The following is a 12,614-nucleotide window of genomic DNA, read 5'->3' on the forward strand; positions in this document are numbered from 1 at the left end:
ACATAAAGACCCCACCACCACTTTTGATAGACTTATAAGATGTTGCTTTATTACTAGTGTTCGGTCAAAGCTTCCTTTGGTTGTTAGGGGGTTATTTGCAGTTTTATGCGGTATAATGTTTTTATATTGTTTTTAAATGTGTTGTACGTTGCTTGGAGACATTCTGGTAACAAACAACTTGAGAAGTCTAATAAATCATATTGTCACTTAAAATGATTGTCTGATCAGAAAATGCAAGCAGTTGTGTAGGCTTGTCTTCATAGAAAGGGGCTTTCAAGAGACACCTGTAAGTCAAAAGCAAGGTGCCTGCTGAATCTCTCCTGGAAGAGCATTCTGTAGCAGGGGACTGACCACAATAAATGCCTAGTGGGGGCCAGTTAGCCCTTTGTAACATTAGAGACAACTAACAGCACTCCTGGATGATCTCAGTGATCAGGCTGAGATACATGGGCCTGAGCATTTTTGAGTATAAGAGCCCTGGTCTCTGACCTGAGGAGCTTTCAATCTAAATTTTACCTTAAGGATAGAGGAGAGAAATTGGGAGGGGGGAGGCGGAATATCAAGCTGTAAACAGGGTTTCTCCATGTTGACATCCCTGGAGAAACCCAATTCTATCAGAAAGCAACTGGCCCATTCTCAGAAACATAGCAATGATTTGTGTATTTGAATGGTGTTGTCCTTGTGTGATGCAGGTGCAGGCTTCGTTGCGGAAATCTCTGGATGCCCCTTCCTGGCCAGGAGTCTATCGCCTTTCCATCTCCTTGATGGAGCGCCTTCTGAAGACGCTGCGGTACAACTTCCTGACTGAAGCCTTGGACTTTGTGGGCGTCCATCAAGAGAGGATCCTTCAGGTTTGTGGGGAAAGTGTGTTTGCCATTAAATTAAACTCTTCTATATGTGTCTTAATTGTTTCCCTCACTAATGATTGGTGTTTTTCCCCTATACAGGTGTATTTCTATCAAGCTTAGAATCCAATATTTCATTAAAATCTATCACCCCTTCATCATAAATACACTCATTTTGGTGTCAAAAACATTTGTAAATCATAGTGGGGGGAATCTGAATTAGGTCCATAAACATTAAAGTCTCTGCTCTTTTAGCACATAAAATTAAATAACGCCCATTTACATCATCTGTTTTAAGTCATTTTTAAGCTCTGATGTTGTTGAAGCAGCTTTAAGACTTGTCTCTTTCAACAAATTAGTATGAGGATCCTCCTCTGCCAATTCTCTTGGCTCAGCAGATAGTGGCACAGTTAGAATTAAGTCCAGTGTTGATCTTTTAGACCTAGTTGTCATTGCAGCAGGTCATTAAAAGCAAAATAATATGTAATGAGAACTTTTCTTCAGCTGATAATCAAAGTCTTTGTCCACACAGTCTGATGATTCAGAAGTTTGAAAGCATTTTTATCAGGAAAGAGCTGAGAGCCTTGCCTCACAGCGTCATTCTACACCAGAAGTCACCATCATTTCATTTTTGAATCACTTCCCATGGGCCATCCTGAAGCTATTTACAGTATACTGTAATAAGAACATATTTAAAACAATATATAAAAAATATTTTTTAAGCTGCATATATAAAAATTGTGTGAGTGTGTGTGATACACACTGAGAGTTTAAAATCACAACAGCATGTACCAAAGATCAATTCAGATGCAATCCACATGCCAACTTCAATAAAGATCTCCATCTAGAAGTCTTGTTGAAAGATAGGCATCTTTAGCAGGTGCCAGAATGACAATAGAGAAGGTGCCTGTCTGTTATTAGGTGCTGCCACACTGACATGCAGAACAGACGTCTTGACCAGCTTTTCCCTATTCAGAAAGAAAGTGGGGTGGGAGATGGTCAGGATGTCTTGTTAGATTGATGAGAGATGGTAGGGTAGGATGCTCCAGTATTCCTGTAGCCGTGGCACACTGAATATCAGAGCCTGCACTGAAAGACAGAGAGAAGAAGAGGAAAATTCTGCTCTTTAAGGTCTTTCCCCCCCATCCCCTTTTCCAGTGCCTGACTGCAGTCCGGACTGTACAGAATTTGGCCTGCCTTGAAGAAGCAGATCATACGGTTGGGTTCATTCTTCAGCTCTCTAACTTCCTGAAGGAGTGGCACTTCCACCTGCCCCAGCTTCTAAGAGATGTGCAGGTAGGGAGAACTACTTGTCTGCATGTCCCTGTCCTATTAAATTCTGCTTGCATATTGGCTTTACTGTGTTTACACACGATTAAACACTTTTGCACAACTTTGTCCTTGTGGTTAAAGCAGCATGAGTCATCAAATGTCACCCTCACCCATACCCCATGCCACCTTGTTGTTGATCCGGGCAAAGTTCATTATCCTTAAGCCTGAAACCAAAGCCTAAAGCCGAATTGATTTCTCTAATGAGAGAGCCCTACTTGGAAATGGCTATTATGCCCACATTGTAAAGAGGAGGTTTCTAGAAGAAAGGCTTTAGAGGATGGGCAGAAATCACTTTTAAGTAGTAGTTGTTGTTAAATTGCCAGACTCCTTCACCCTGAAGTGCATTTTATTGTTCTCTTTTGGTGATTTTTAGTAGTATTTTGCTGTATCTGCAATGCACTGTGATTGCTCCTAGCAAACTTCTATGGAAAAGGAGGGATCTGTTCTTTGCCTGTGTTTACAGTAAAGTTTGCTGCCTTTATAATAATTCTGGTGATGAACGTTCCTGAGCAGGGGGGATATTTTTGTAGTGTACATTCTGCAACTTCCCAAGAGGTGGGCGCTCAGTGACTGCCCTCTTCCTCAGTCCTGTAATGCGGCTTGGGTCCCATGGCACTCTTGTCATGGTGGAGTCTCCTGTCAGAGCATAGTATCTTTTTGCGTCCCATAGTGGTTTGGTTGGGGATTTTGCGAGCAAAAGAGCCAGTTCTGCACATGCTCTTTTGGAAGTCCCTAGACACCATGAACAAACCATTTTGCTTTCCCCGAGACTCATGAGTGCTGTCCTCAGCAATGCACAGTCAGTGTGCCATGGCTGTTATGGCTTTGCCTGCTGATTTAGCCACCTCTGGACAAGATGGTCACTGAGGAGGAGTCTGGTGAAACTCCAATGGCCCCTCCTCTGATTGTGCTTAGCACTTTGAGGCAGGAGCTCCCCATTCACTTACCCATTCTGCAAGTGGGGTGAGCAATATTACTTCCTTTGTCAGATTGGGATTCTTACCCCGCCCTCATTGGTACACTCTTGCATTTACAAAGAGGTAAAGAACTCCCTTCCTCATAATAAACACAGAAGGGGGAGCTCCTATTCATAGGAAGCCTGCAAGGGAAAGAGTTGGCATCATCTAGGATGCATAAAAGAGGATCTCACAGAGCTCCATCAAATAGCAGTTCTGTGAGGTCTCCTTCTCTCCCTGTTTTAGCGGCTCTTCTCCAGTCATCATGGAGCCAGCTAAGGGGGCGGATGGTCCTGCTAATGCTTTAGCCTGTGGACAGTGGTCCTTTGTAGGGAAGACCTGTTGGGCTGGAGGGTGAACTTTCTGAGGAAGAAATGTTGGTGGTTCAATCCTAACCAAGGTTGTTGGCTTCTGAGGTTTTCCACCTTTCCAGGCAAAAGGACCGAGGTTGTTAATAACTTACTGAGAATGAAGTTCCATTTTGTGGTGCATCACATGAGGACCACACCATTCAAGTCCTCAAATATGGTTGCCCTCTGCTTATTGTTAAAAGTAAAAAAACAAATAAAAAAGCATTATACTTTTCCTTCCTTGGTCCTGAATCGGTTGAGGTATCATTGGTATGGAAGGGTGTTTAATCCTGCCTTTCCTGCTATGTCAGTGTCTTTCCCTGCACAAGGGTTTCTGCTCAGTTTTCTATCCTGGTTAAAGGCTGTTTACACCCAGGAGTTTAGGTGGTCTTCCCCCTTCTAATTTGATCTGCTTTGGCAAGGGAAGATATTCTACATCCAGATGAAAAACAGAGGTTGAGAGGTGATTCCTTCAAGATATCAGGCTGAAATTTGAACTTGGGCTCTTTGAGGTGGTCCATCCTCTATCCTCCTGATGGGACACTGGTTTTATTTTCCATTTATCAGGAGATTTGTTATAAGAGATATTTTCTTGGAACATTTCAGGTGAACCTGTGTTACCTGTGCCAGGCCTGCACTTCACTTCTGCACAGTCGGAAAATGCTGCAACACTACATACAGGTAAGGGGCTGAGGTGGCTGGTTCTCACTGAAGCTAGGCTTGGCCTGTGCCGCTTCAGACTGCAAGTGGAGACTCCCAGGATTGAACAAGAGACCATTGTTCTGTTCTGGACCTGGAAATAATTTGAATTACTCTTGAATGACCACATGTGGGCAACCATTGTTGTTCCATGACTGCCTATTACTACAGTGGTACCTCTGCTTACAAACTTAATTTGTCCCGGAGGTCCATTCTTAACCTGAGGTACCACTTTAGCTAATGGGACCCTGTGTGAGAGGCAGAGAAGGGAAGATCTCCCAGGGTGGGAGACGAATGGAAATCTCTCAGGTGTGAGCTGGAAGTGTCCACCACTTTCTGTGTGAGACTAGGGTTGAAAGCTGCCTTTGAAAGAGGACTCTGTATTTTCTTTTCTCTTTATTCCTTTGCTTTTATTTCAGTTTAGATTAGTTTCTTTTATCTTATTGGATTATGATAAAGCTTTAATAACCTTATTAAAAAAGAAGAAAAAAATAAACCCCATAAACCCCAGCCAGCATAGTCAATAGCCAGGTATTATGGGAAGTGTGGTGCAAAATACCTGGAGTGCACCAGATTGCAGAAGACAGCTTTAAATAGTAGTTTTTCAACTTTTTTTTTAACTCATAATTTCATTCTTTTTTTGTAAACTGCATTGAGGTGTGCTCCCCCGCCCCTTTACAACTGAACAATATATAAATATTATGAAATGGAAGTAAAAAATTGTGAAATTTCAGTGCTTCCAGTTCTTTTCATACTTTGTGTGTGAGGAGCTAGTAATTGAAAGGGGGATGGGCACACATACCAGGATTCCAACTGGCTGCCAGCTTGACCTGAATCTGAACAAAGCAAAGGTTTCTTTTGCAAAAACCTCCCTAGTAGTGGTGATAGTTTGCCTGTGTGTGTATGCCTGTGTATGTGTATGTAGTCCGCGCTCTTGTCTCATGTCCCTCCCTTCACTTGCTTGGACTTCTTTTCAGACCAAGAATGGAGAGCCCCTCCCGTCTACCATCCTGCCTCATGTCCAGCGCCCCCCACAGACCTCTGCCAAGCCTCCCAGTCCGGAGACGGAGGCTGCTGAGCAGAAGGCTCTGCGCGCTGTGCAGTACAGCCTCCTTAAAATCCTCAGCAAGTCCCTCGCTGCCCTGCGCCACTTCACTCCAGATGTCTGCCAAATTCTTCTTGATCAGGTATAGTAAGCCAGGCTCTTAGGAGGAAGAGTCCAGAATTCTGCGGTGGTGCCCCTGGCATGGACTTCCCATGGCATCCAGGAAGCGCGCCCATTCCTTGCCCTCTTGGTGCTGGCAATGATTACCTTTTATATCCCTTGAAAAGTGTGTAAAGCTGAAGGAGGAAGTTGGAAGAGCGACTCTCTGTCCAATTTCCTCTTTCAAGCTCTATGGTGCCATAGTTGCAGATAAGTGCCACTTGGACCATCTTTTACCCAGATCCGTTGGGAAAGTGAAGTGTGTGTCTAGATGTTCCTTATTTCTCTCTGGGGTGGGGGTTGCTAATAAGGGGAAGGGGAGAGGAGAAGTGATTAGGGTGTGTGCGGCACCCATGGCACTCACTTATAAATTCAAACATATGCCCATGGATGAGAACTAAGCCTCTGTCATAAGTGAGACTTCAGATGTGACCAGTAGATGTTTCTCTCCAGTTTCTGCATAATGGCTTGGGACCCAAGTGGCTTAAAGAGCGCCTTCATTATCAACCATCTCAGGGCCTACAATTGGGCCCCTTTTGGTGGTGCTGCCACTGGAGGTCGCCCAGTTGGCTTTGAGCTGCGACAGGGCCTTCTTGAGAGTGGTTCCCTGTGTGTGGAATGCCCTCCATAGGGAGGTGTGTCTCTCTACCTCCGTATTAACTATTAGGGGGGATTTACCAGACATTAGGTGGCTGAAAGGCATGGCGTCTGGTAAATTACTATAACCTGAAATTATTAGCTGTGAGAGTAGGTGATAGTTTGTTTTTCTGAAAATTTTTAAACTGCTTTTAAAAGTTTCATTTGCATTTTTTATTATTGACATGTTTGCCAACCTGGGCTCCTTTGGGAGAAAGGTCTGGATGTAAAATGAACAATAAATAGATCAAGTGACTCCTGGTGGTATTGGTGAAATAAAGATTTAGCTGGTCTTTGCGTCTGGCCTGCAATCCTCCGACTGTTGCTGAACTAAAGCTCCCGTCAGCCTCAGCAAACATGTCCAGGGATGGTGGAGTTGTAGTTCAGCCACACCCGGAGGGACAGAGGTTCAACCACACCTGCTATACAGCCTCAAGAGAAGACTGATTTTGACTTCCATTTGGTTTTGACCCTGTTTTTTCTGTTGTAGTCACTGGACCTCGCCGAGTACAACATCCTTTTCATGCTGAGCTTCACCACTCCGGCTTTTGATTCTGAAGTGCCCCCCTCCTTTGGGACCCTCCTGGCCACAGTCAACGTGGCCCTGAACATGCTGGGAGAAGTAAGGATCAGGGGAGCACAAGCTGACCCTGTGGAGGAGCCCAGAGTTGTTTCCCCCCCCCCTAAAAGGGAACTGGGACGGGATGTGCTTGATTGCAAGGAGTTTAAAAAAGTTGTGTGTGAACCCTAGAATTGTAGATTTGGAAGAGACCCCTAGGGGGTCATCTAGTCCAATCCCCTGCAGCGCAGGAATCCTGTCCACAGCTGTCCCTGGGTGGGCTCAAACCACCAACCTTCTGGTTAACAGCCAGATGTACTGACCCATTGCGGCCACAGAGACCAATAGTGAGAGTGAGAGCTTGTGGTCAAGGGATGTCTCAGTGGATGTTTTGAGATGGCTGGTGGGGATTGAACCTGGGACCTTGCACAGGTCCCTTAGGCTACATCTTTTCCCAGGAGGCTATCCTGAGACACATGGCTCTGCCCAGGCAAATCAGAACAACATTATCCCTTCCTTGGGGGATAGTATAGTCCCTTGCTTTGTGGCAGCAGGGATTTTCCAGAGCTGCTCCTCCATTCACTGTTCAATCAGCAATTTTGTCTAGACATTGTGTGCTGTTCCTTCCTCAGGGTAGAATCAAAACTACATTTCCTTTATTGGGAAGAGGCTCCCTAAAGGGTGCTCTAAAAAAATGAAAGCTGAATTCTGCACTCAGTGCTGAATTCTGCATTCAGTGCTGAATTCTGCATTCAGTGCTGAATTCTGTGCTTGCATGGGGTTACAGAATACACTGGGCCTGGCTGAATGTCTGGCTTTTGAATATAACACAGCTTTTCCCTTCTCCCCAAAGCTGGATAAGATGAAGGAGCCTTTCACTTTGGCTGCAGAGCTGGCCACCCAGCAGGAGGGGAACAAGACCCTCAAGTAAGTGCCTACGTTCCTTTTACTGCCCTATGGAACAGGAAACAGGGTGGCTTTCCTCCCTCCCGGGAATACTGTACACTTTATGCTTGATTTGCTCTGTAGATCCTAGGTTCATGTTTTAACTTTTTGCAATTGTCAGTTAACCAGTGGGACACGAGAGGAGATACCTACAGCTTTTGCAGCTGCCGTTGGACAGGCCCAGTCAGTGAGAATGTCCTGAGTGTAGAATCTGTGCTCATGTTTACCTAGGGTTGAAACGGCACCTCTAGCTCCCAGGCTTACCACTGAGTTTCATCTGGTCTTTTGTTTGTCAGCCGGCTTGACACTACCTCTTCCCTCCTCCAGGTCACTTCTGATGTTTACAATGGAAAACTGTTTCTACCTGCTCATCTCTCAGGCTCTCCGGTACCTAAAGGATCCAGCAGTCCACCCACGAGACAAGCAGCGGATGAAACAGGAGCTCAGCTCTGAGCTGGTAAGTAGTTTAGATGCTTGTATTATACCCCAAGAGTTAAAATTGGATATGTTTGAACAGAGGTTTGAATGGCCAGCTGTTGGAGACTAGCTTCTGGCTCCTGCATTTCAGGGGGTTGGACTAGATGTCTCTTGTGGTCTGTTCCAACCCTACAACTGTATGATTATGTAAAAAGCCCAAACTGTACCAATGTGTCAGTGTCTACGGTTGTTAATGTCCATGCATAGAGTGAATTAATGCACATCTTTGAAATTCCATGTGGGTTGCCTCCCGTGCTAGTCCTACCTAGAGTAGATCTGCTGAAATTAATGGCTAATACATTAGTCCAGTTTACCAATTTCAATTTCACTTTGCATAAAACGTAAATTCTACAACCCTGTACACCTGTCCCAACTGATCTCCAGGTAAATGTCAGTCTTTGAAATAGTAGAAGAAAGTAGAAGGTAGGGTTGTGTCCTGGACTGAAACAAAGTCTGACGGATACCATATGAAAGAAGGACTCTAACTCTCCCTATGTCTTATTTCCAGAGCACGCTTCTTTCCAGCCTGTCCCGTTACTTCCGCCGGGGTGGCCCCAGTTCTTCTTCCGTGAGCATTCTCTCCTCTTCACAAGGGAAATCTTCCTCAAAGCTAGGCCCCGAGGGACAGGAGCCGCTCTTCCAGCTCGTCCAGGCCTTCGTTAGGCACATGCAGAGATAAGACCCCAGGTGCCATTTTGAAATCCCATGTGAGTTCACTTCCATCAGCTTTTGGATGTAGCCCTGCCACCTCTCTTGCCTCAGCCAGGCAAAGGAAACTGTGAGATGCCTTCACCAGAAGAGCACAACGTCTAGAGGATGTGGAGTGGTCTGCAAACAGTGCCTCGTTCATGCAAAACGAGCCTTGTGTGTCAGGTAAACCTGACGTGACTTTATAAGTATCGATGAACTGATTACTTTTCTTAGCTCTTCCTTGAAGAAGGAAAGAGGATGGAGAGGAAAAGGTGGCTTGGAATCTCTTCCCTACCCCCACTACTACCCTGGATTGGGCATTATTTAAATGTTGCCTCTTCTCTGGTGAAGCACAGGCCAAATGATTGATTTCAGCCTAGAGATCATCTTCCAAGTGCTGTTTTTTATACTTACTGGACCATTCAGAAAGCAAAGGCAAGACGTTTTTAAAGGTGACCACCTTCTCTTCCTGTTTCAGTATGAATTTTGAAGTTAGAACTCCATTGCTTTGTTATCTCACATTTTTGTACCACCCATTTCCTGTTTATACTGATTAAAAAGCATATTTCTAAGTGGTTGTGGAATTCTAAATTTCTCGAGTCCAGTTGGTGTCAGGCTGCTGGTTTTTTATTATTATTATTATTAATTCAACCCTTCAGGGCAAAGTAATTCATAGTAAAAACAGAAGATTCATCAAGCAGTGTGGGGGCTAAGCCTGCTACAGAGCACCACATACCCTACATCCTTAAATGTCATAGCTGGCAGAGAGCTGATGCATTAAGTTTACATGACAAATGAGTAGAGTAGGTAGTTCTGTTTTCTGCAGGGCTTTGTAGTGGTCATATTCGCACATAACACTGAGATATGCTTCCATTTTCCAGCTGACTTGCCTTGTAACCCTGGCACTTGGTGGGCATCTGGCACGGAGTGGCTGAAACTAGACTATTGGGTTTGGACGCATCACCAAACCATGGTTGAAACTATCCGTGGCTTGAGTAGTAACAACAAACTATGGTTACTTTGTGCTGGGTTTGTAGCTCAGTATTATGTGTGAAGCAAACCCATGGCTGCATGCTGTATAAGTATAACATTTAAGGAACACCCCACTTGTGCACTGGGCAGATTATAGTGAAGGAGGGGGCTGTATTTCTTTTGAAATAAGGGTGGTCAGGAGACATTTGTTTTCCTTCTACCAGCCCCAAGTGAAAACTTTATTTAGTCCAGCCTCCATCTGCTGGTGCCCTTCAGTTGTTGTGGACTTAAGAACATAAGAAGAGTCCTGATGGATCAGGCCAAAAGGAGGCGCATCTAGTCCCACATCCTGTTCTCAGTGGCCAGCCCACTAGCACAGTTTGAACACAAAAGCAGTCTTCCCTCTTATGGCTCCCAGCAACTGATATTCAGAAGCATTTACTTCCTCTAATCATGGAGGCAGAGCTCAGCGTCATGTTTAGTAGCTTTCAATAGCCCTCACCTCTATGAATTTGTGATGGAGAAAAACCTCATGCTTTGATGATTCCATTTTCTTTTGAGCCTACGGCTAAACTGAAAAAGGGCTGCACCTACATTTTACAGTACAGAATGAGTTGCTTTCAGGTACAATATACAGTGGTACCTCGGGTTAAGAACTTAATTTGTTCTGGAGGTCCGTTCTTAACCTGAAATTGTTCTTAACCTGAGATACCACTTTAGCTAATGGGGCTTCCCGCTGCCGCCGCACGATTTCTGTTCTCATCCTGAAGCAAAGTTCTAAACCCAAGGTACTATTTCCGGGTTAGCGGAGACTGTAACCTGTAGGTACCACTGTAACCCGAGGTACCACTGTATAGCGAATGTTCGTTCCAGAACACTGAAAACAAGAAACACTTTGAATCTGGTGACTGCATGAAAATCAGCCAGGTATGGCAGTTGTGCTCAGTCTTGAAATGTTTTGTAGATAGATGAAAGAGGGTATCAGGAAACATTTAATGAAGAGAGAAACCAGCAAAATCTTAATAAAGAAAATGGTTATATGTTATCACATGATACAGTGAGGGCTGATCCGAGAAGCCAAATGATTTTGATTGGTTCAGGATGATGACACTAGGTTGCAACTGCAAAGAGTGTTGTGATTTTTTGGTGAATAGAAATCACTTGTGTAATCTGGAAGTGTGTATGAAACATTGCTTTGGATGTGTTTTTTGGCAGTAGCTGCCTTATTTTTGAGGCTGTCCCTATATGCATTTGTATTTCAATAAAGGACTATTCACTTGGAGCCAGCATCCTTGTCTTTCGGGTTTCTGCGAGGGATACCTTGCAGTCTAGGAACCCCTTTTAAATTTCTCCAACAGTTTGGTCATTGGGATAGGGATTGACTAGAACACCACAGAGTTTTGGGAACCAGACTGAGGTGGAGAGACTGGGATGGGCAGAAGTGCCTCAGGAGATCCAACACTTAAAAAAATCCCACTCTTTGCCTGCCCTGCCCCTCCTTTCAGCATTAACTTCTCTGAAGCTCACGTGGCAGTAAGAGTATTAATCCCTATGTTATTTGACGCAGGCATTAAGTGAAAATCCTTTTTCATTTACTTATAAATGACCGTATTTTTCGCTCTATAAGACGCACCAGACAATAAGACGCACCTAACTTTTGGAGAAGGAAAACAAGGAAAAAAATATTCTGAATCCCAGAAGCCAGAACAGCAAGAGGGATCGCTGCGCAGTGAAAGCAGCGATCCCTCTTGCTGTTCTGGCTTCTGGGATAGCTGCACAGCCTGCATTTGCCCCATAAGACGGACACACATTCCCCCTTACTTTTTAGGAGGGAAAAAGTGAGTCTTATAGAGCAAAAAATACAGTACCTTTGGGGCTGATTTGCTGGTTTTGTTGTTTCTGGTTATATAGTGGTACCTCGGGTTAAGAACTTAATTCGTTCTGGAGGTCCGTTCTTAACCTGAAACTGTTCTTAACCTGAGGTACCACTTTAGCTAATGGGGCCTCCTGCTGCTGCCGCGCCACCGCCACACGATTTCTGTTCTCATCCTGAAGCAAAGTTCTTAACCCAAGATACTACTTCTGGGTTAGCGGAGTCTGTAACTTGAAGTGTCTGTAACCTGAAGCATCTGTTACCCGAGGTACCACTGTATTGGTATTTTTTTGGATTTTTGCTGGGTGATTGCAACCAAAAATCTTGTTATGGGGTTTTTTTCTTTTATTCTATTACATTTTGTTTGTTCTATTTGTTTTGTTTGTCCTGGTTGTCTATATGAACCTGCAGTGTGACTGGTAGCTTAGGTTTCTGCATGTCCCTTGAGATCAGCAGTCTCTTTCCTTTCTCCATCCCTCGCCCCCAACCCACAAATGACCCTATTGTGATTGGTAAACTTTCCTTGTGACATGGTTCCCTGTTGCTGTCAGCAGAGATACCACAAAAAGGATGCCCTACACAAACCTTTCTTAAGTGTGATTGGGGCCCTAGTACACCTCCCCAAGTCTAAAAAGAACCTGACTTACAGGAGTTCAGTAAGCTCTGTTTAGTATGATGTCTAAAAAGGCCTCTTCCCAGTATTGTTTTCTGAAACTGGTTTGCTCAGGGTACCCTGAACTCAGAGGCAGAGCATATGCCAGCGCTGCTCAGGGCGGGTGCGCTCCCGAGAGAGGCGTGACGCAGAGGGTGCCCTCCCAGGCATGGAATAGCAGCTTGGGTGCCCGGAAAGGCATGCGCCCCCTGCAGCTGCGGGCGGAGCGTGCCACCCACGGGGCAGAGCGAGCTATCCATGGTGGGCATTAGATGCACCGCCCGCCCGCGACTCCCAAGCCTCCCCCAAGCTGTCAATATAAACTTCAGGGAAGTTTTTAATATTTAATGCTGTACTGCTTTTAACACTTGATTGGGAAACCGCCCAGAGTGGCTGGGGAAACTCAGCCAGATGGGCGGGGTAT

At 44.9% G+C, this 12,614-nt stretch overlaps 1 protein-coding gene across 3 annotated transcripts in view; it reads left to right on the top strand.

Annotated features, from left to right (window-relative positions):
* Positions 1 to 10,947, top strand: part of NUP188 (nucleoporin 188) — a 50,064-nt gene extending 39,117 nt beyond the window's left edge. For all 3 annotated transcript variants that reach the window (XM_083423339.1, XM_083423340.1, XM_083423341.1), the window contains 8 exons: positions 693 to 851; positions 2,004 to 2,141; positions 4,090 to 4,164; positions 5,160 to 5,369; positions 6,513 to 6,644; positions 7,435 to 7,508; positions 7,854 to 7,983; positions 8,512 to 10,947. In XM_083423339.1, coding sequence (XP_083279465.1) covers positions 693 to 851; positions 2,004 to 2,141; positions 4,090 to 4,164; positions 5,160 to 5,369; positions 6,513 to 6,644; positions 7,435 to 7,508; positions 7,854 to 7,983; positions 8,512 to 8,682 — 1,089 coding nt within the window. In that variant the 3' untranslated portion in view covers positions 8,683 to 10,947. The remainder of the gene's footprint in view (positions 1 to 692; positions 852 to 2,003; positions 2,142 to 4,089; positions 4,165 to 5,159; positions 5,370 to 6,512; positions 6,645 to 7,434; positions 7,509 to 7,853; positions 7,984 to 8,511) is intronic.
* The last annotated feature ends 1,667 nt before the right edge of the window (positions 10,948 to 12,614 follow it).

Source organism: Podarcis tiliguerta (genome assembly GCF_965153285.1).
Source record: "Podarcis tiliguerta genome assembly, chromosome: Z".
Classification (NCBI taxonomy): domain Eukaryota; kingdom Metazoa; phylum Chordata; class Lepidosauria; order Squamata; family Lacertidae; genus Podarcis; species Podarcis tiliguerta.